The following is a 20,813-nucleotide window of genomic DNA, read 5'->3' as shown; positions in this document are numbered from 1 at the left end:
AGAAAACAAATGAAACATTTGAAAATAGTTGAGATCAATTCACATATCACAGCCAGTCAGGAACAAATCGGAACAAGAACAAGACAGACCGTCACAAAATTTTTCTCGTTTCTCCTCAAGAGTAAGCTGACTTTTTAATTACCAACCCAATGGGAAAAATATAACTATTTTATGAATTTATCATTCTAGTTGTGACGATTATAATATTAACTATTTTGCTAGCCTATTGAATCCACAAATTGCCTTTTAATTAACCAATACCATTATTATTATTTTCCAATTGATCACTTTAAGTCGATTCGTGACATCATCAAGTTGACTGAACATATAGCTTCTGGCGGCCTATTCAAACTATTATTTATTAGCTTAATGAGACGTCCTTTTCTGAACTGTCTCTCCACATTATTCACAATGGAGACAACGTGTTTCCCCAAATATGTCTCCTTAACAATAAAAATTGTACAGATACAAATTGAAAAAGAAAAATAATGATAAAAATAATATGAACTTATGCAATAATAAATAATACAAACAACAAAAATACCACCTAATTCATAAATGAAAATACAAAGATTTCAAATACTTATGGAAAAAGTGGAAATAAAACAAATTGAGAATCCAAAATTCAAAAACATAAAGAAATTAAAGAATATAATAACAAATAATGGACAAAAATGTTATCAATAGAATAAATAACATTTTTACTGAACGACATTCCATGCCATATGCATAATCCACACTGATACACTAACTATTTATTTGATCAGATCATGCTTACACAAGATTTAATTATCATGTAATGCTTTCCGGAATTCAGCGCAAGGAAACCAGAAGACATCTAGGCGCCCAGACAAGCTGGTATAAGTTCTTTGCATCCTATTTAATAGTGCATAAAATTGCATTCAATGAGGCATGCAATTTATAGTCTACAAAGCTGCTGAATTTTTACCAAATTACATTGAGATATTACTCAGTTTAGTTCTCATGTGTGAATTTCTCCTTCTTCTACTTATGATGTGAAGTCTTAGATTGGATTTTTTACTCGCTAGTGATTGTTAGCCGGTTGATGTACTTGTGCTTGGTTGCAACACACGAAATTATTGTGACTCAGGATCTCAATGCTAAAAGATTCTACATCGGCCAATTCAATACAGCTTATTTCTCATTGCGGTATTTTTTTCTCTCTCTTGGGAGATCTCTTTGCACCAATCTTGTTTCAAAATGAAGCTTCCCATAAATCAGGCGACGACATCATCAGAAGTGTATAATATTATTGGAACAACATATAAAGCCGAGTTATTTTAATATCTGTCATCAGGAAACCCTTTTCATGTAAAATACAAAAGCCAATCGTCAAAAAAGACAATAAGGGAATTGAAAAGCTCTCCAACTTTTAACTCCGCCTTTGAATAGTAAAAAGTTGTGATCCTCCACGAAAACTTTGATAATTCAATCCTGGGTCATTAGCGGTCCATAAAGATTGATGATCACTACATCGACTCAATTCAGATGCATAGTGAAACTTTTGCATCACGAAAAAAGTTGTCTCCAAAACTTTGACGCAACTTTCACGAGCTATGAATGAGATTTGGGAATAATGTCCGGGACCACGGGAAATGAATATTTCGGCTACAATGTGATGATGAGATCTGCTAGATGATTAATGGAAATTTTAGGATAGCTTGTGTTCGAAAAGTTCATGGAAAGTTATGTTTCCAGAATCCAAGAACAATGAGTAATAATTCTGAGTAAGCTATCATTTGGCATTGTATTGACTGTTTCTTATTGCACCGATTATTACGTATGAGTTAGTTGTAGAATAAAACATTCCACCTCAATCTTTAAATACCATGATCCTTTTATTGAATAGGAAACAGTGTTATTGTTGAAGACTAGCAAAATATCACGCACAGAGTAATGCATCATCTTCCTTGCATGGGACACATTGTAGCTGAAATCATTCCCAGAGAAACCATTGAACTCTATAATATGGCGATAAAAATATTTCGAAGGATTTTCTCTCCCATTTTAGAGAACAAAGGCGTCTCCGTATACCGGGCTCTCTACAGTAACGAAGCGTTTCTACACATTTCATAGAAATAAGTGCCCCTCTGTATCAGGGGTTCAACTGTAAAATACGTAATTATTTTTCCAATTTTCTTCACCCTCAAGAGTCATTCGTTGCGAATTTCCATAGCAGCTCTTATTGAAATCCACCTTGAACGGAAGTGGAACAACCCGCTGAGCGGCAAATTTGAATTTAGCGCCGGAAACAGATTTGAATTCGGCGCCGGAACCACTTAAAAATCCCGGAATCTTGCTGTTTCAGCAATAATGTCTGGCGAAAATGTTATCCGTCATCTGCTAGGCAGGCTACCTTTCTCAGCAGCGCTCACTTTTTTTAATCAAGAACGAATAAGGCTGGCTGGCTGGCTGGTTGTAGAAAAGCTCATTTCAAATTTCAATCCTACTCTTCTCAAGAAGGGCTCCCAAAACAGATTAAGCTCAAAGCCCATTATTATTCCAGACATGCCTCCAAGCGTGATAAAGACAAATGAAGAGTTTATAAGTCTATTGTACTTCTTAATACTCTCTCTAAATTTAACCTGGTGGCGTATTGCAAAAATCTCGTTCAGAATGCGAATAAGTTAGTAATGTTATTGGTAGGACATTCAGAGCATTATACAAGAATATCATGTAACTATGATCAAGCAGATAAAATATTCCCCCCTCATCAATTCTTCCCTTCCAATTGGAAACTTGAGTATTGAGAGAATTTAAAGGATTTATAATTTCTCTCACCATCAATTTCTCTACTTCATAATCATAAATCAACGAATAGTTCATATGAATATAAAAAGCAAATGAGTAGTATATAAGATAGTGAGTGGAAGTACTATGATGATATGATGAACAAAAATAAAAGTTGCAATAAAAAATTATTAAAAGAAAGTACAAACAATAAAACATTGGAGAACATGATAAAAATGAAAGTGTTATCAGAATTCTATTGCAGCTACAATATTGTGAAACATATGTAGAAGTCAGGCTAGTTCTATTTATTGCGTTATTATTGTCATTAACCGAATGTAGTGAGGTCTATGTTTCAACTCGATTTGCTTTTGTCTGTCTGTATGTAACGCGATTACGACCAAACGCGTTGATAGAATTCTATGAGATTTGACAGGAATATTCCTTTTTCAACTGCGCGTCGATGTCGATGTACACACAAGGTTTTTTTAAAATTTTGCATTTCAAGGATAATATGGAAAGAAAACGAATTCCTCCATACTCTGATATCACTATATATAATATATATAGCACATAACAGAAGACACTTTAAAGTTGGGGGAAATTTCCCCCATTTCTAATGTAAGTTATATAAATTTATAAGTTATATATATATATAAATAGATTAAAACAGGAGACACGATATAAATAGATTGAAACACTTAAAAACTTACATTAGAAATGGGGGAAATTTCCCCCAACTTTAAAGTGTCTTCTGTTATGTGCTATATATATATATATATATCAGAGTATGGAGGAATTCGTTTTCTTTCCATATTATCCTTAAAATGCAAAATTTTAAAAAACCTTGTGTGTACATCGACATATATATATATATATACAACTACTTTGAAGATATGATCAATCGGACTATAGAATTATCCATAATCAATCAGCTGACTGAGTGGATTATTCATTGCATGCATTACACAGATGTCTGGCCGTGTCTATTTCTATAAGGTAGGGTTTCAATATTTTTTATGATGCGTGCCCATCAGTATCAATATTCTCACATTTGAAAAACAAATTCAATAGGTAATTGAAAATAAAATAAAAAATTATTAAATGAACTGATTAATACTGAAGAAATTATAATATTCTTGATTGGAAAAATTTAATTTTAGAATAGTTGAGAAATAATTTTATCAGAAGGAAAGATTATCACGTAACTGGATAAATCATCATATGGGATACAAATTCAAACGTGAACTGAGTTTATTAACATAAGTGAGTTTTTGATCTGGCAGAAAATGAATAACAGCTTTTAAGAGTAAATCATTATTTAACTGTGAATTGTGATTCAACTGAATCAACTAAAACGGTGACATCAGATACTTGTGGATGAGAAAACTGCGTGAGGTCTACTGTTCACAGAACTACTAGTACTATGGAGATCTCCCAGGAGAGAGTGATTAGTGGAAGAGTTCACTAGAACAGTCACAATGCAAACAAAATAAACGATCCTTTTGTAAATAAGATTGGCGATTGATGAGGATGTAGTGATTCCAATCCTTCCAATTTAATTTGGTTGACTATTACAGTTCACATTATAACCTCTTCTATCACCCACCATAAAAAACCGTTAACAAATAGCAGTATTCTTCAGTCACAGAGCGTACTCTGTGACCATGATTTATGATTCATGCATTGTTTTCAAAAATGGAGCTTTATGCTCTTGTAAATGATAAATGATATGTATTGTTTAGTCAAGAGTTTTGTAGATAATATTTTTTATGAATGCGCAGCTTCTTATGAAATTTTATTGCAACTGTTGTCATGACTACCAAGTTCCAAAGGATACGGTTTTATTAAGATATTATTGATGTTCGGTTGTCGTTATTTACAATTGTTGTGAATAATTTATATTTTCATTGGTTTTTGTGATTTTTGCTCTTAGATTTTTTATAATTTCTTCCAGTGTTGATTGTAATATTTTAACGGTCTGTGTTGGCTTGTGTTGCAGCTGATAACCGAGATAAATAGCCAGGTGGCACTGTTCAGGGACCTGCTGATCCACATCGGCACATCGCGGGACTGTCCCGAGCTGCGCGAAAAGATACGAAAGCTGCGGCGAACCTGCGTCGATGCCTGTAAGCATACTAGTCAGCTCCTTCTGCCACAAATACGCAGGTAACTCAAATCAAAATTCAAGAAATATATAGTTGAATTGGTTGTTGAATAAGAAGAATTGAATTAATTTGGAAGATAATAGGAAACTCATAATACCATTCATGAATGGTTCAATAGTGCTATGTGCTATGTAATGTAAACCATTCAATATTCGGATTCTTTGTTAATTGTTCCACCCATTGTACCTGGAATACAGGTACATGTATTCTGGGTACATTGGTCCCACCGTAGTGGAAAGATTATGTATGTAATAATATTATTTATCTTTATGCTATCTTACACTATCTTAACATCAAGTATAGTTCAATCAGACAGCAACTCAATGACGTTGTATGTAAGGAGCTACTCTCTCACGTCATAGTTAATTGTTGTTCTGAGTAAACAAGAATACCTTTCCCATAACTTACACCATCAACACGCCAAAATTCACGAGAGCACTCAAGAGGAGATTCGAAGATGTTGTACATTATGTACGCTGCTTTCGTCCCAGTTGTCTGATATTATGAATTAGTATTTGAAACTTACGTCGAGTCTCAGCAACTTGTTGTCATTCAGGTGGAAGATGAACATTGGCAAGGGTGTGCCCTGAAATGAAGATGACGTCACGCACAATGGATAGAGATGGAGATAGAGGATGTTAGATAAAGATAGAAGATGTAAGATAGGAGAATGGGAGGACGGGAGTCATGACATATACGCGAAGTCGCGAACCGTCGGAATTCATTTGGCATTCTGCTAGCACCTGTATAACCCCTGGCAGCCTTCCAAACTACACCGCTATATTTGAGATGCTTCATATTAAATTTGTATGCGGAAGTACACAACACATCATGCTCATATATGAAGGGGGTCCTAGGGGTGCCAGGGGGGTGAAATTTTCTTGATTTTTGGAGGTTTTCCTGTAGCCTCCAGAATGTTCTCTAACTGATTTTGAGGTGGGGTTTCCGAGGGAACAAGTCGTATTGGCTGAGATGTTTTGTATTTTGTCATTTGCAGCTTTATGATATAGATTGGCGAACTTTGGTTTCAAATTGTGACTATAATAATAAAATTACTTTGTAAGTGGGGCTACTTTCCGGTCATGAGTTTGAATCGCATTATCCATAGCATCCATTTAATCATTCCTTATTGAATTTAATCAACCAAGTATAAGTCGTGGTCTTATGAGAGTATACCTATCATTAGTATTAGGAAGATATCAATAACATTGTGTAGACTTGTAACTTTGCTAGTTTGAGGTTTGTTCTCATTTTCTGTCTTGTTGTGGAATAACTATTAGGATTGATCGATTGAATAACAATAAATAATACTCAAACATTAGAAAACATGATACCAATCAAAATTCTATTGCAGCTATAATATTGTGATAACAACAGTTTGTACATTCTTTTGTAAATTAGACTAGAGAATGTAATGATTGTTCAGCACGAAGAATTTTACAGAAAAGTCGGTTTTGATTTTTTTTTCAATTTGCTTCTTCAGAGGGATTGTTTCTTCTGTTCCTAGAATTCAGCCACGCCAAAGCTGTTTTGTCCAACATAATAACGTTTGAATCAATGTGCTCCACTGAAAAACCCAACAGAAATAGTTTTGTCCACTTGGGCTGTTTGATATATTATGCCTCCATTTATAAGTTTATCGTTTTAATCATCAATAGATTCGGTTCATGGGAACTGTTAGATTGAAACTACTGAATTAATCTGAACAACGTTCATGGATGGAGCGATATCGATTTAAAAAGAATAATTTTGGAAAGAGTGATAATATAACAATGCAATTAGTTATAACAAGAGAATCATGCTGTGAGTGATAATTTTTATTATTTTCAGTTTGCTTGGAGTTTTAGTAGCTTGATGACAATACTTAAGACAAGATAGATTGGAGCGAGTTGGATTTTGATGTGCAAGTAAACTATTCGATCGTAGTTATGATGAGCTTTGTGAGAGCTGTGATACTCGTGGGGTATAATTCATCTTCATCATGATGGAATCTGTCAAATTAGATTCGGTTGCTGTTCTGGCCAGTCAGCAGTCAGCAACATGCCGTGTTCCGGCTGCGAATCGTCGACGAGATGATGGATTTCATGAACAAATTGCAATGCTTGCCACTCCGGCAAACCAGCTAACTGATGAAAACTCTCCAGTCATCATGAGAGGGATCAATTCCTTATGATTTATTTTATTTGAATGTAGAATTGCGAAACTGTTTTCAATAGAAAGGATCAAGATGCAATGTTCGTTACTCCTCTACAAAAATGATGAAAAAATCTCTTGTGAGTCGCAATGAAAGGGATCAATTATTACTTCTGATTTGTTACTATTCGCATATACTGTAATATTGCTAACTGTTTCACAATCAAATTGAGTGGATGAAACACATGAAAATCAGCCACCAGACTACCAAACGGATAGAAACTTCTTGAAACAATTTCTTCAATTTGAATTTACTTTTGTACCATAGTTTCATGTAAAGTTTTGGATTCGAAGTTTTTGAATGAATGACTCAGAAATTGTTCAAAACCAATTTTCACTTGTTAGTAGAAAGAGATTTCTGAAGGAAATCAGCCAATAACCGACCTTTTCCAGATTATGAATTTGGTTTTTATATCCAGGCACGAAAAAATGGAAAAACAGATTCAATAACTTCCTTTGTCACTCGTTTAAATAACTCGCGATCCAAATATTCAAGAAGACTGACTGTTTCATTGAATTCTTGTCAAATTTCTAGTCCACAATGTAGAAGTGCACTCCTCTCCAACTTGGCGCATAAGTTAATGATGAAAATTGCACGCCAATCAAATATTAATCTCCAATTAGGTCCTTCTTGCTTCAAGTATCGTACTTGAAAACTGTTTCAATTATTCAAGTGATCCAACTTCTCGCAGCTGTTAGTTGACATCTTGAATTTCAGTTGCGAATTTTGAGATGGTAGAGTTGAAATTCATCGTCAATATTCATAATTTCACTCATCATCGGAGGGCATCATAGTCAATTCATTCCAAATTAGTGGCACAGAAAAAAGTCTCTCATACCTCTCTTCCCCTCGAATATCACTCAACCCCTTTACGATTATACTTTCTCACTTCCTGTCTCCCTCTCATTATTTCTTTCCTCCTCTTATCCTTCTCAACTCACTTCTCCCTACCCTACTCTATCTTATTATCCTACTCTTCCTTTTATTCTTTCATAATATCTTTCTAATATCCAATCTTACAAATTACAAACAAAGTCAATAAAAGAAAACATCTACAATAACAACATAACATTGAAAATAATTTGCTGAAAAGAAATAGGAGGGGAAAAACATCCCAACTATGGTTTCCAATGTAAAAGGCAGTTAAAAATCAGCAAGAAGAGAAAGGTGTGAAAGAAAGGGATAGGAGAAGAAAAATAAATTACAAAAATGAGTACACTCATAACTCTAGAAAAACTTGCAGCGACTGACACTGATAATCGAAAGGTGGAGCAGAAATCTAAGGTCTCACATATCAATACAAATTAATATCCAGAAAAAAGGCAACTTTGAACTCAGGACACAAGACCAAGTATAGAAGATGACCTCATCGCTGGCATGACGAGCAGCACAAGATTTTGAAGTTGGGGGATTTTGAAGTGTGGAGAGTTTTTCTTACCTTGGAACTGAACTGAATGTAAGCAATAACCTGAGTCAGGAAATTAAAAAGAGAATTGATCAAGGTAACAGAGCCTACTTTGCAAATAGAAGTTTAATGAAGTCTAGAATAATATCAAGATGCACGAAAGTAAAACTATATCAAACTCTTATAAGACGATAATAAAAAGAATTCATGGCCTCATATGCGAAAATGGAGAGTAGAGAATCAGAAGCAATGCATAGATAAGTAGCATTCTGCGGGAAATGATAGAGTAAGGTTCATAAAGTCTAGAAGAATCAGCTGGCTGGGACATGTCCAAAGGATGGAGAATAATAGGATGCAGAGGCAGATGCTTGTTGGAAGAATGGAAGGAACGAGGAAAAGAGGTCGCGCGAGAGCACGTTGGCTGCAGGATGTGGAAAAAAATCTAGCGTGCCTAGGAGTGAGGAACTGGAAGACTGGCTAATCAGAGAGATGAATGGAGGCGAATTGTTGAGGAGGCCAAGGTCCACGCAGGGCTGTAGCGCTTCGTAAGTAAGTACCGTAAGTAAGTAAGTATCAACCGCGCTCTTAATACTATAGAGGTGTTAATGATTGAATATTTTTTAAAAGTGATAGACTCTTAAATTACAACTACCGTATGACTAACTATTAAGTTATCAATAAGCCTCATCAAGTAATATTTCCAATTATTATTTGCAACAGAACGTAAGCTGAAATATGATAATGCTATACACATGAATACACATGAACTCATCCTGCTCTCTCTTAAAGATTTCTACACTTTCTACTCTCCCACTGTGTCACTCACTCATCAATTCTAATTCACTCATTATTCCTCTCTTTCGCATTCTTCTACCTTCCGCTCATTTAACCTCTTTCATCTATCCCAATCACGAAGTCTTCTTCCCACACTCTCTCACTCATTCCTCTCTCTCACTTCATTTCTTTCTTTTTCACTGCTTTTCTCTTACCGCTACGATCGATACGAACCTCTCTCGAATAAGTTTTTTGACAACTGACGGCTTTTTGATGGGAAAACATTCTCGACCCGGCTGGTGTTTTCCGTTGTGACGCTTTTCCGAGTGGCGCTTCAAGAGCAAGAGTGGCCAAAGTGTTGAAAGAGTGTTGGTGAACTTCAGCTCTGACAGAAAATAACTGGAGAAGAAAATACCTTCACTGTTTTAATGAAAAGAGATTACAACTGTCTGTTCTTACTGACTCACTGACTCGGTAGTAATGCTATTAGTGGTAAAAGTAATTTGCGGAAAGTGCTAGCTTCGAAATGCATGTGAGAATGATAACATACAATTCGTGAGAATCAAAATGAGAGAGCCTGTCAGGATAAGTGTTATAAATAATGTGAGGGTAAGATAATTTGAATATTATGCAAGATTGTAAATGAGCGTTTTAGAATAACTTAAATACACGTGAGAATATGATTATAATACATTATTCTTGTAATATGAGAGAAATATTTTTAAATGATGTTATTTTAATTTTTTAATTCATGTTATTTAATAATATACGATCAGCAAACACTTTGAGAGAGTGGAAGAATAGTCGAGTTTAAGTTAAAAAAACTTGCTAATTTATAGTTCTCTTATTCTCGACATATTTTGCATGATAATCGTAAATCAAAATATCCTGAAGATGTCACGAAACCTCAAAATAACACATATATTTTATAGAACTTTGTAGAATTCAACAAAATAAGAACGCTTTATTATTTTTTTAGAAAATATCTTAAAAAATATAGAAAAGTTGAATTTTCAATTCAAATTCAATTTTTAATGTTTTCATTCAAATAGAGCAAACATGAAAAACCGCTCGCTATATACATCAACCAATCTCATTAGAAATTCAATTATAATTCGTCACAGAGTATGAATTCCATCTTGCAAAAGATAGAATTCTCACATGATTCATGATTGTGCGTCTTTGAAGTTCTAGCCGAGTTCCTTGACGTTTTAATTTGTTGAATGGCAGCAGCGTTACATCTAGAGTTCTGCGGGAGGCTCCATGTCTTGGAACGATATTTTGTCTCAATTTTTTCAAATGAATACGACTCAGTCACAGGATATTCCGCCTCGTATACCACCCACTCTCTAGTTATAAATGAGCGAACAAGTCCTATGATCTTGAAATCAAAGCTTTCAGCCGCTTCTAGTCTGTTTGTTCTAAAGAAATTGGTTTTTGCCAAGCGTGAAATTAACGGATGCTCAAAAGAGTCGTCATTTTTGTGAGTCCTACTTCATCTTTTAGATATTATATTTTTCTGTACGATATCTGTGAGAAGAGACAGAACTATAGAATTTGTCCTCTTAACGTCAACTATGAGCCAGTGATTAATTTTATAGAGATGTCGTCATCTTAAATGAGAGACATTTTTATGAAAGGCGTTTACATTGAAGTGGTTCAATTTTCAAACGAATTCTACATTCGAATATACAGCATTATATTGTATACTGATGAAGCAAGAATGAATGCTACATCCCCTTTATGGTACTTGATAGTGATCAGTTATCATAATCTCATGACTGGAGATGAATATGATTTGCTAGTCTTCTTCAAAATAGTATTTCATGAAAAAACTCATTTCATCTTATTATCAGCGTATCTACTACATAGGAATCACATGAAGAGCTTGACCAAATGACAAAGAAGACGGTAAATAATAATCAAATTCATGATGATATTGTGATATTAAAAAGACATAATCTAATGGTTTGATAAAAGTATCAAGTTAGTATGGATTGGAATTGATCAAATGTTACTAGATGTAGTAGATAGTATGATTTAAAATTAGTACCTTTATGTTCATTTTTTGAAGTAATAATAATAATAATAATAATAATAATAATAATAATTTATTCGACCAAAAACAAACATTGTACAAACAAAGTGAAATAAAATAACATAACTGGTGTAGCAAACACTCACGCATGCACAATACATGTTTATCATCATAGTCTAAATGAAGCCCCCAAGGGTATCCTGTGCGGGGCCTTTTCTTCGTATATTTAATCACAATAGAAAATGATCAAACAAAGGATAGGAAAAAAAATTAAAGAAGGAATATTTAGAGTCTTACATTAATAGTATACAAAATCTAAAGAAACTACAAAAATTTAAAAAAAGAATCAAGAGAAAAAAATTGACACTAAAATAATAAATCATATTGCAATTTAAACAGTTCTCCGTGCGGGCATCACATTCCAAGTGATAATTATCGATTCTTCAGTCAACAGATGAAGCCATGCAAAATATAAGTGCTATGACACAATATAATTACATAAATAATTCAAATCCCAACCATACAAAAACTAAATCAAACATGAAAAACAAAATATCAACTTTCGAGCATGAAAACCTTCATAAAAACAACTGCGTATCATCAATCGCAACAATGAATTTTTTAATCTGGCCTTTACTATTTTGCTATTTTGACACTCCTGTAAGTCAGGTTGCAAGGCATTGTAAAGCTTACCACCTACATATCTGAGAATCTTCTGTTATGCTCAAGCCTAGGTCTATGTAATTGAACTCTATTTCTATAGCGTACATTATAATCAGCGATATGGGTTTGTGTTGTCAATTGACTTTTATTTTTGAAAATATCCAAAACTGCTTTAAACAAAAAGGAATATGTGACTGGTAATACATTAAGGGATCTGAACAGGGGTAGCGAGTGTTCGATCCTAGGCTTGCCACAATCGATTAAATGCAATCTTATAAAATGCTTTTGTGCTACAATAATAGGTTTCAAATTTGTTGTATATGCACTTCCATAACATATGAGTCCACAATTAATTTTTGACCCAACCAGAGTATGATACAAATGTACTAGAAAATATCTTGGACACATATTTCTTAAAAAGTAGAAGTTCCTTATGAAATTAACATTTCTGATTTTAATTTATGTATATGATCATACCATGAAAGTTTATTATCTATTAGCAAACCAAGGTACTTGACACAATCTGTATCTTTTATCAAATCGCAATGGCAATCAAGGAAGGTATCCTCACATATTGAACTTATGGTATTTTAGTAATGGCAAGGTATTATTCAATTTGTTATTTTCGAGCCTGAAATGAACTAAATTCGACTTATTTGCGCTGAGCAGTAATTTATTCCTACAAAACCACCAGTGAATACACTTAATATCTTCTTGCATTTAAGCATGTATTGCTAATTCATTCTGGCCGTTGTAGAAAATAGCCGTGTCATCCGCAAAGGATTCGATTTCACCCAAAAGCTTTCCATTGCATTGGTCATTCACATAAATTAGGAAAAGAACTGCTGACAAAACCGATCCCTGCGGTATGCCGTACTTAACTAACCCCAAGTCGCTCATCTCACTATTTAGCCTTACTTGTTGGAATCTATTTCTAAGGTAGCTCCGAAACCATTCATTTGCCTCTCCTCTTATGCCTATTTTCTCTAGCTTCTCCAGAAGCAAATCGTGTTTCAATGGAATCATATGCTTTCGAAATATCCAGGAATATTGCCGAGCATTTCAAGCCTTCATTGAAACTGTTATTTACCTTGTAAAGCAAAGTTTTCATTGCCTCCTCAGTACCTCTGCCTTGAAGGAATCCAAATTGGTTCTTGCTAAAGAATTTTACTTTCCTTGCCCTATTACCATAGTTAAGGAAAGTATTGCTTTCCAAAAAAAATTTAAGGTACCCTAATTTCATGTTTTCTATACGTTTCATTACTTTCCTTGCCCTATTACCATAGGTAAGGAAAAGTATTGCTTTCCAAAAAAAATTAAGGTACCTAATTTCATGTTTTCTATACGTTTCAAGGTCCCCTGAGTCCAAAATCAAGATTCTTAGGTGTTGGTCTGTATGTGTGTGTGTATGAGTGTATGTGCGTCTGTGTACACGATATCTCATCTCCCAATTAACGGATTGACTTGAAATTTGGAACGCAAGGTCCTTACAATATGAGGATCCGACACGAACAATTTCGATTCAAGATGGCGGCTAGAATGGCGAAAACGTTTTCAAAAACAGGTTTCTCGCGATTTTCTCGAAAACGGCTCCAACGAATTTGATCAAAGTTGTACCTAAAATAGTCATCGATAAGCTCTATCAACTGCCACAAGTCCCATATCTGTAAAAATTTCAGGAGCTCCGCCCCATCTATTCAAAGTTTGATTTTAGATTCTCAATTATCAGGCTTCAGATACATTTTGAACAAAAAAAAATTAATGGAAAAGATTGAGCATGAGAATCTCTACAATTTATGTTCAGTAACATTCTCACCTAAAATTAAAAGTAAGCTCGAAATTCGAAAAAATGTGATTATCCAATTGCAAACTGTTGGCAACTGTTGATTCTATTAAATGATTCACTATGAAGAGATAGCAGAGCTCGTGTCTTCAGCGTTATTGCACTGTCACCAGCTGGCTCAAATCTTTGAATAGTAGACTTGAGATGCGCGGGAACACTAGCGTCAGGTGATCAATTTTCATAACGGCAAAGAAAATTGTGTGAGTGCGCCACACCAGATTTTTCTTTAATTTAAGTAGTTCAGAATCCTGTTTTTCATCACCCTCTCAAGTATTTTAGCAAATATTGATACAAGTGTTATTGGTCTGAAGTTATCAATGTTGATGTTTCTGCTACTTTTGGGAATTGGGATTACAACGGATTTTTTTAATATTTCGGGGAAAACACCTTTTTGAAAGCTCAGATTGCAGAGCTCAACTAAAACGTCTAGGATGTGATCTGGAATTTCTTTAATTGTTTGAGTCGAGATACCATCCACTTCCGGTGCAGTATTCATCTTGAGATCTTTTATTATGACCTGCATCTCTTCTGCATTCACGGGCTGGATGAACATTGATCCAGCTTGATATTGTATTGGGAAAACATCAGCCAGTACTTGATCTTGCAAATAGTTTTCTAATTTAGATCTATTATTCTCTACAATAGTAAGAAAGTACTTATTTATACCCTCAGCTATCTCTTTTGTACCCTCAATTGTTTCCTCGTTTTGAAGTGTTATTTTTTCAATTGTCTTTCTTTTCCCCCCCTCCCCAACAATATATTTACAATTTTCCATTGTTCTTTAGTATTGCTTTTGCAAGTTTCAAATAGATTTAAGAAATAATCTTGTTTGGGAATACGTATTTCATTTCTCAATTTATTTCTATATTTTAAATATTTTTTCTCATTTATCGGATTATTTGGTTGCTCTTGATATTTTTTTTATATAGAGAATTTTCAAATTGTATTTTATTGATTAATTTCTGTGTAATCCACTCTGACCTTGGTTTTAACCCCTTATTTTTTAAAGTTTCCCTAGTTGTTACAGTTTCGTTAATTGTTTTCTGCAAGTATGTAATAAATTTTTCTCATGCGGTTTCAACATTACGATTCTCTGTTTCTCCTAGAACATTATTCCATACCGTTGCTGCTAATATGTTTTTAAGCTTTCTGTGGTCTACTCTACTTTTTCTGTCTGCTTCATTTGATGTAATTTGATTTATAATTGGGTTTTCGTATTGAATTCATATCTTTATCAATGAGTGATCGGTTATATCTAAATGTAAAATTTCAGTTTCTATATCCTTTATTTTCTTATTCAGTCTAGTCTTAGTGAACTGAACAAAAACATGATCGATGCACGATCCTGTATTGTTAACTAGTCTTGTGGGTTCATTTATCAATGAATCAAGTCCAAAAGAACTCATTATTCTATATTCATCTACGATATTCTCATTAGATAATAGGTTTAAGTTTATGTCACCAATAACGAAGAATGGTCTTGGGATATTCTTCTATCTCATTCAGTTCTATCAGGAATTCGTTTATCTCGTTTATATACAATCCCGGTGAATATAGATATAATCTATATACCGCCAAGAACGAAAAAGATAATCCTTGGCATGAACACTGACAGTAAATACAGTCAGCTGATAATAAATCAACCTTTTTTGTCTCACATTTTACATCTCTACTCAAATAAACTACAGTACCTCCGGCTCCGTAATTATGATTATAACAACCCACCATTGTATACCCATCAATTTGGTAACAATTAGCTTCATTTTCATCTATCCATATCTCTGTCAATATTATTACAGAGGGCCTAAACTGGAACTGCATAACACTGGCAAGAAAGTTATCAAAATTCTGTCGCATACTACGGATATTTTGATGAATAATTACAATTCCACTTACAGTACTCTCCATAAGATTTCATTGCTATATTGGAATAGATAATTTATGAGAAACGATTATTTATACAACCAAAAAAATCATCATTACCAGTTCGTAAGTCATACCTTAAATAAGTTCCGTAGCTGCTCACTCGATTTAAATTCTATCACAGAACAACCCTCCTCCTTCCTTATCCACAGATATTTGAATTGTTTCTCTTTCCAAGCATTCCTCGCAGCGGCTAAGACCTTTTCCCGGCTTGGTGATAAACATTCATTTATGTATATGCTGTTGTCCATCTGGAGATTCATATGTCTAGTGGAGAAATCCCTCTTCACTCTCCGCTTGTTGAGAATCGCCTCCTTATCCGTCCGCTTGACGAATTTGACGAGAATAGGCGGCGGTCCCTCACGTGATGATACGTTCCCCTCCTCCGACGTCATCCTCCTTCCCGCTCGGTGGCAGACATCGATAGCATCCGTACTCAACTTGTGACCCAGGACTTCACTCATCTTGCTTATTATTGACCCCAGATTTTCATTGGGCTATTCAGGAATTCCTTTCACTTCAAGCATGTTGATCCGGGAATATTGCTCGAGATCTTCAACCTGCTCTCTTAGAGCAGAATTTTCGTTCTTCAACTGAACAATTTCCCCCTTAAGTGATTCAACAGCCCCCAGACACTTGTTCAATCTTTCACTTTGGAGTTTGTAGTCCTTTGCTAATTGATCTACTGCTTGATGACACGCCTCAATCCAGTTACCTAGATCGGTTTCAAGTCTCTTATGATCCTCACGTATACTGTTCAACAACCTAACAACGTCCTGCAAGCTTAACTCACCCTCAGCCGCCGTAGTTTCCAACACTATGCTTCTACGCCGCTCTTTGGAGCAATCCTCGCACCGCCAGAGTTTCTTATTCTGTTGCATATACTTGAGATCGTCCATCGTGACATTTACGCACTTGGCATGAACACTCGCATGACAGTCATTGCAGGTGGTCGAATCGTTATTAGCATCACGCACCGATTTTGAACATATTTTATTTTTACAAGACATTTTCGATAGAGCAGTTACAGCCTCCAACACACTTTTGAACATATGCTGTGATATTACACTTATAACAGCTTTAAAATTAAACGAATGTAAAGTCGTAGTTTAATAAGTAGAATACAAGTGATGATTGAATCCACATTCCCTTGTTGTATGCAGGCAACAGAAGAAGCTGACCGATAAAATTTGAAACATCTCCTCCAAATAAATCCACCGTTGTCAGTTAGGTGAATTTAATCTCCATTTACAAAATACCAAAACTTAAATTCTCTAAAATAATAGGGACATTGAGAGGAATAAAATATCAAAACTTAAATCTCTAAAATATAGAAGCATTGCGGGGAATATTCCGGCCGTGAACAATATGTATTTGAACAGTATTATATTCTCACAGACCATGATAGCATAAAAATGAACAATGGAAGACACTATACTGTTAGACCACATAGAAGATAATGGAGATTGCAGAGGAAGTGAATTCAAAAAGGGAAAAGACTCCAAGTGATAATTTTGTACGGAGTTTGTGAGGAAGAAGGAAAAAGATGAGAGAGTAAGGTTGTAAAGAAATTTCGTGTTAGACCTAGAAAACTGGAGAGACAATAAAATTGATCACGAGCAGACGCAGGGTAAATGCAAAGTGCATGCAAAGAAAATATGTAGATGAACAGGTAAGAAGAAAAGTGAATGCACATCGGGAGAAAGCGAGGGTGATAATGAGTAGCGTGAGGAGAAAGTGACAAAGTAGGAAGTGAGTAGTAGATTGTTGGAGATTTAGCAGCATGACGAATTTGACGAAGCTCAAGAATGGCAGAGGGAGGAAGCTTGACTTCCTGTGGAAATAAAACATGAGTCGAAAATTACTTTTGCGACTTGCCGGCAATGTGTGACCGTTACACTCCAGGTCCCTGTGCTCCCCCCTCATTCACACTCTATCTCTCTCATTCTCACTCTCTCTCTCACTCTCTCCCCCTCTCTCTCTCTCTCTGCTGTTACAGTGAAGGTTAATCTTCTTGCGCAAAAACGTAGAGCAGAGCTGCTGTTACAAAAGTATGCTCTGATGCAGCTCAGTTTGACAGAAAAAAAATTTTGTACTCTTCTCTTTTTGATGGAGATAAGCGTTTTCTAGATAAACGTTGAAAAGGCAGGAAGTTATCATCGTTTACTAAGTGCATAAGTAGGCTACTACTGTCAGATTTATATCCACTACTATTTACACCTCTTGAGGAGTAAGTTTTAAACTCGTAGAAGCACAGGAGAGTTATGATAAGTGATTACTCAGTTTCATTTCTTATTATCATGCAGATTGTTGTTCAATCAGCCTATTCCACAAATTATTAGATGAAATGAGGCTTCTTCTGACGTGACTTCAAAAATCCTTTTCCATAGTGAGATTAACGTCAATGGAAATGGTTGGAAAGCATCGTTCCCACTTTCCTGTTCCACCGCCATCTATTACATAGTTTGTTTATGATCCCGGTATATCTGATCCGATATTAATTGGTGTCTCTTGTTGCTTTTGTAATGATGAATTCTATCTGATAAAAATATACTATTCAAGAAAATATATCTCTGTTCATGATTCAATAATAGATTTATATAATTGAGGTTGAATATTTCTATCAGTTATTTATATTTCTTCATAGCGTACAAACAATTTGGCAAAGGATCTGGGTTATGAAATGATAGAACTATCTGCTTTGTCTGATGCCAAAAAATGATAACAGACCAATGTTACGAGGTGAAGATTTTATAACTTGAATCTCACTAAAGTTGCCTGAAAACATGTTTGTTCGATAGGTCTATACGGAAGTGGCTTGAAAAAAGAACCTTGGACAGTCCATGAAATGAACCCAAGACTCTCTGATTACGAAGCCAGCAATTACCCCACTCGTATACGGCCTTCTCATTAACAAATGTTGTGAACGGTCGAACATGCAATAGGAAACAGGAGGTGAAAATGGAAACGTGAGGTAATAGTATACGAGGAGAATATGTGGAAAAGCGAAAATCTCAAAAGAAAAATTCAATATTGAAGCTAGTAGAGAGCTGTAAAAGAGAAGATGATGAGTAGGAAAATATGACGAGGGGAATAAATCAGAGAAGGATAAGAAAAGAGAAATGAACAGTGAGAGGATACGTGAGGATAGAGAGGAGAACATCCAGAAGGAAGATGACGAGAGGAAAGAGAAGGAGGATGATAAGTTAGACGAGGAATAGCAGGAAGACGTGTAGGAAATGAAGGAAATGAAAGTAAGGTCAAGCCAACGAGATATGGAGCTGGGATGAAAAGCGAGTAGAGAGAAAGAATAAGCAGAAGAAAACGGAGGACGATAAGAAGAAGAAGTATAAGAAAAGCACAATTGAAAAATGCGACAGCTGGAGAGCTAGTGTGAAAAGGATGGCGATAAGCTATTGGCTTATGTCAGACGCAAGGTAGCTGTCTCATTTTTCTTGCAATTTGTCCTTATCTTCCTCAGCCTCTCTCACACACACTTGCATCTCGTTCGATTCTCATTCTAGAATTGTGTTCCACTACATCAACTGGAATTACTTGTGTGTTTGACCAGCGAAAATAATCAATGCCTCCATCTACATCTGCTCAATCCAATCGGATGAAGTGTGCGAGTGGGAAAATTGTAACTTGGGTTATCAATTTGATCTCGAATGTCATATCCATACCAGGGAGTTTATTCTGTTCATTACTCATCCATAACATCCTATAACAGTATATCGTTTTGTCACCAAGCGATGATAATTGTTAATTTTATCGCTAATCACGATTAACAACATCATGTAAATTTTCCTGGTTGCTTCATCAATATGTTGACTAGAACTCACCAATTTCCTTAAACATCAGTAATTTAAAGGTCAAGTCAGACTGTAACATGAAATTCGTTGAACTCAAACGAACAAACAGAAGTTACTGCAGAAAACATTAAAGTCACTAAATGATGGTGTTCTTTGTCTGACATCCACTAATAAGGGAAAGAAAGTCGTTCGTCCTGCTCTCCTCTCCAAATAGACTATCTTGTAATCATTGTCTAATCCCGAAATAGCCCACATCTTTCCCAATTACTCTCCCCGTTGAGGGATCACGCTATTTCGCAAGAGGTCAAGATGTAGGCTGCATTTTTCACGACTCAATTCCGAGTGAACTCTGTATGTGGAAGTCACTTCATACTGTCATCATTGTTTGAAAGGAAAACATTGATGTTATTCGTAAGAAATGCTGTCTGCTTAGAATGGATCACAGATTTAGTTTCATCTGTCAGCAATGGTTAAATGAGGTGAATTGATGTTATTTACAAAGAATGCTGACAGTATGGAGTGAATTCCACTATAGTCTCATGTAAGGACTCAACCTAACCTCAACCCTACGGCAGTTCCATCTGCAAGATTGATTGTCGTAATAAAGAAAGACGTCTGCAGGATAATGGAAAATTGAGAGATGTTCAATTATATTGTGCTCAGCTTCACTCAAGTTAGGTTGAGTGTCGGTGGTTGGCAGATGACAAAAAGGCGTTTTAATATTATTGGATGAGAGGTACAGTATATTGTAGTGTGGATGCTGTAAATGTTGAACACCGGGCAGAGGTCGAGGTTTCTGACAGCAACCTGGCTAGACGAACCGCGTGTTGGACTAATTCGATAATACGAACTCCTCCTCGTCCTCCTCCTCCTCCTCCACCCGGCTCCTCCTCCTCCACTCCCTTCTCAACCACTTCCTTCTCCTCCACCTCCTCCTCCTCCTCCTCCTCCTCCTTCTCCTCCTCCTTATCCTTCTCCTCCTCCTCCTTCTCCTCCTCCTCCTTCTCCTCCTCCTCCTTCTCCTCCTCCTCCTTCTCCTCCTCCTCCTTCTCCTCCTCCTCCTCCTCCTCCTCCTCCTCCTCCTCCTTCTCCTCCTCCTCCTCCTTCTCCTCCTCCTCATTCTCATCCTCCTCCTTGGACTTCTCTATCTCGTTTTCCTCACTAATGTACTCCTCCACATTGTAACCCTAAAACATGTACTCCTTCTCCTCATGTAACCTATCTCATCTATCTTTCTCTTGG

General features: G+C 35.6%; 1 protein-coding gene across 2 annotated transcripts in view; it reads left to right on the top strand.

Moving 5' to 3' along the window:
* The window catches only part of LOC111057132, a 143,086-nt gene that overhangs the window by 48,519 nt on the left and 73,754 nt on the right, over nt 1-20,813 (top strand). For both annotated transcript variants that reach the window (XM_039420917.1, XM_039420916.1), the window contains one exon: nt 4,754-4,920. In XM_039420917.1, the coding sequence (XP_039276851.1) occupies nt 4,754-4,920 (167 nt within the window). The remainder of the gene's footprint in view (nt 1-4,753; nt 4,921-20,813) is intronic.

This window comes from Nilaparvata lugens, chromosome 2 (genome assembly GCF_014356525.2).
Source record: "Nilaparvata lugens isolate BPH chromosome 2, ASM1435652v1, whole genome shotgun sequence".
Classification (NCBI taxonomy): domain Eukaryota; kingdom Metazoa; phylum Arthropoda; class Insecta; order Hemiptera; family Delphacidae; genus Nilaparvata; species Nilaparvata lugens.
The sequence above is the reverse complement of the archived record's forward strand: the minus strand, read 5'-3'. Positions and strand labels throughout refer to the sequence as shown.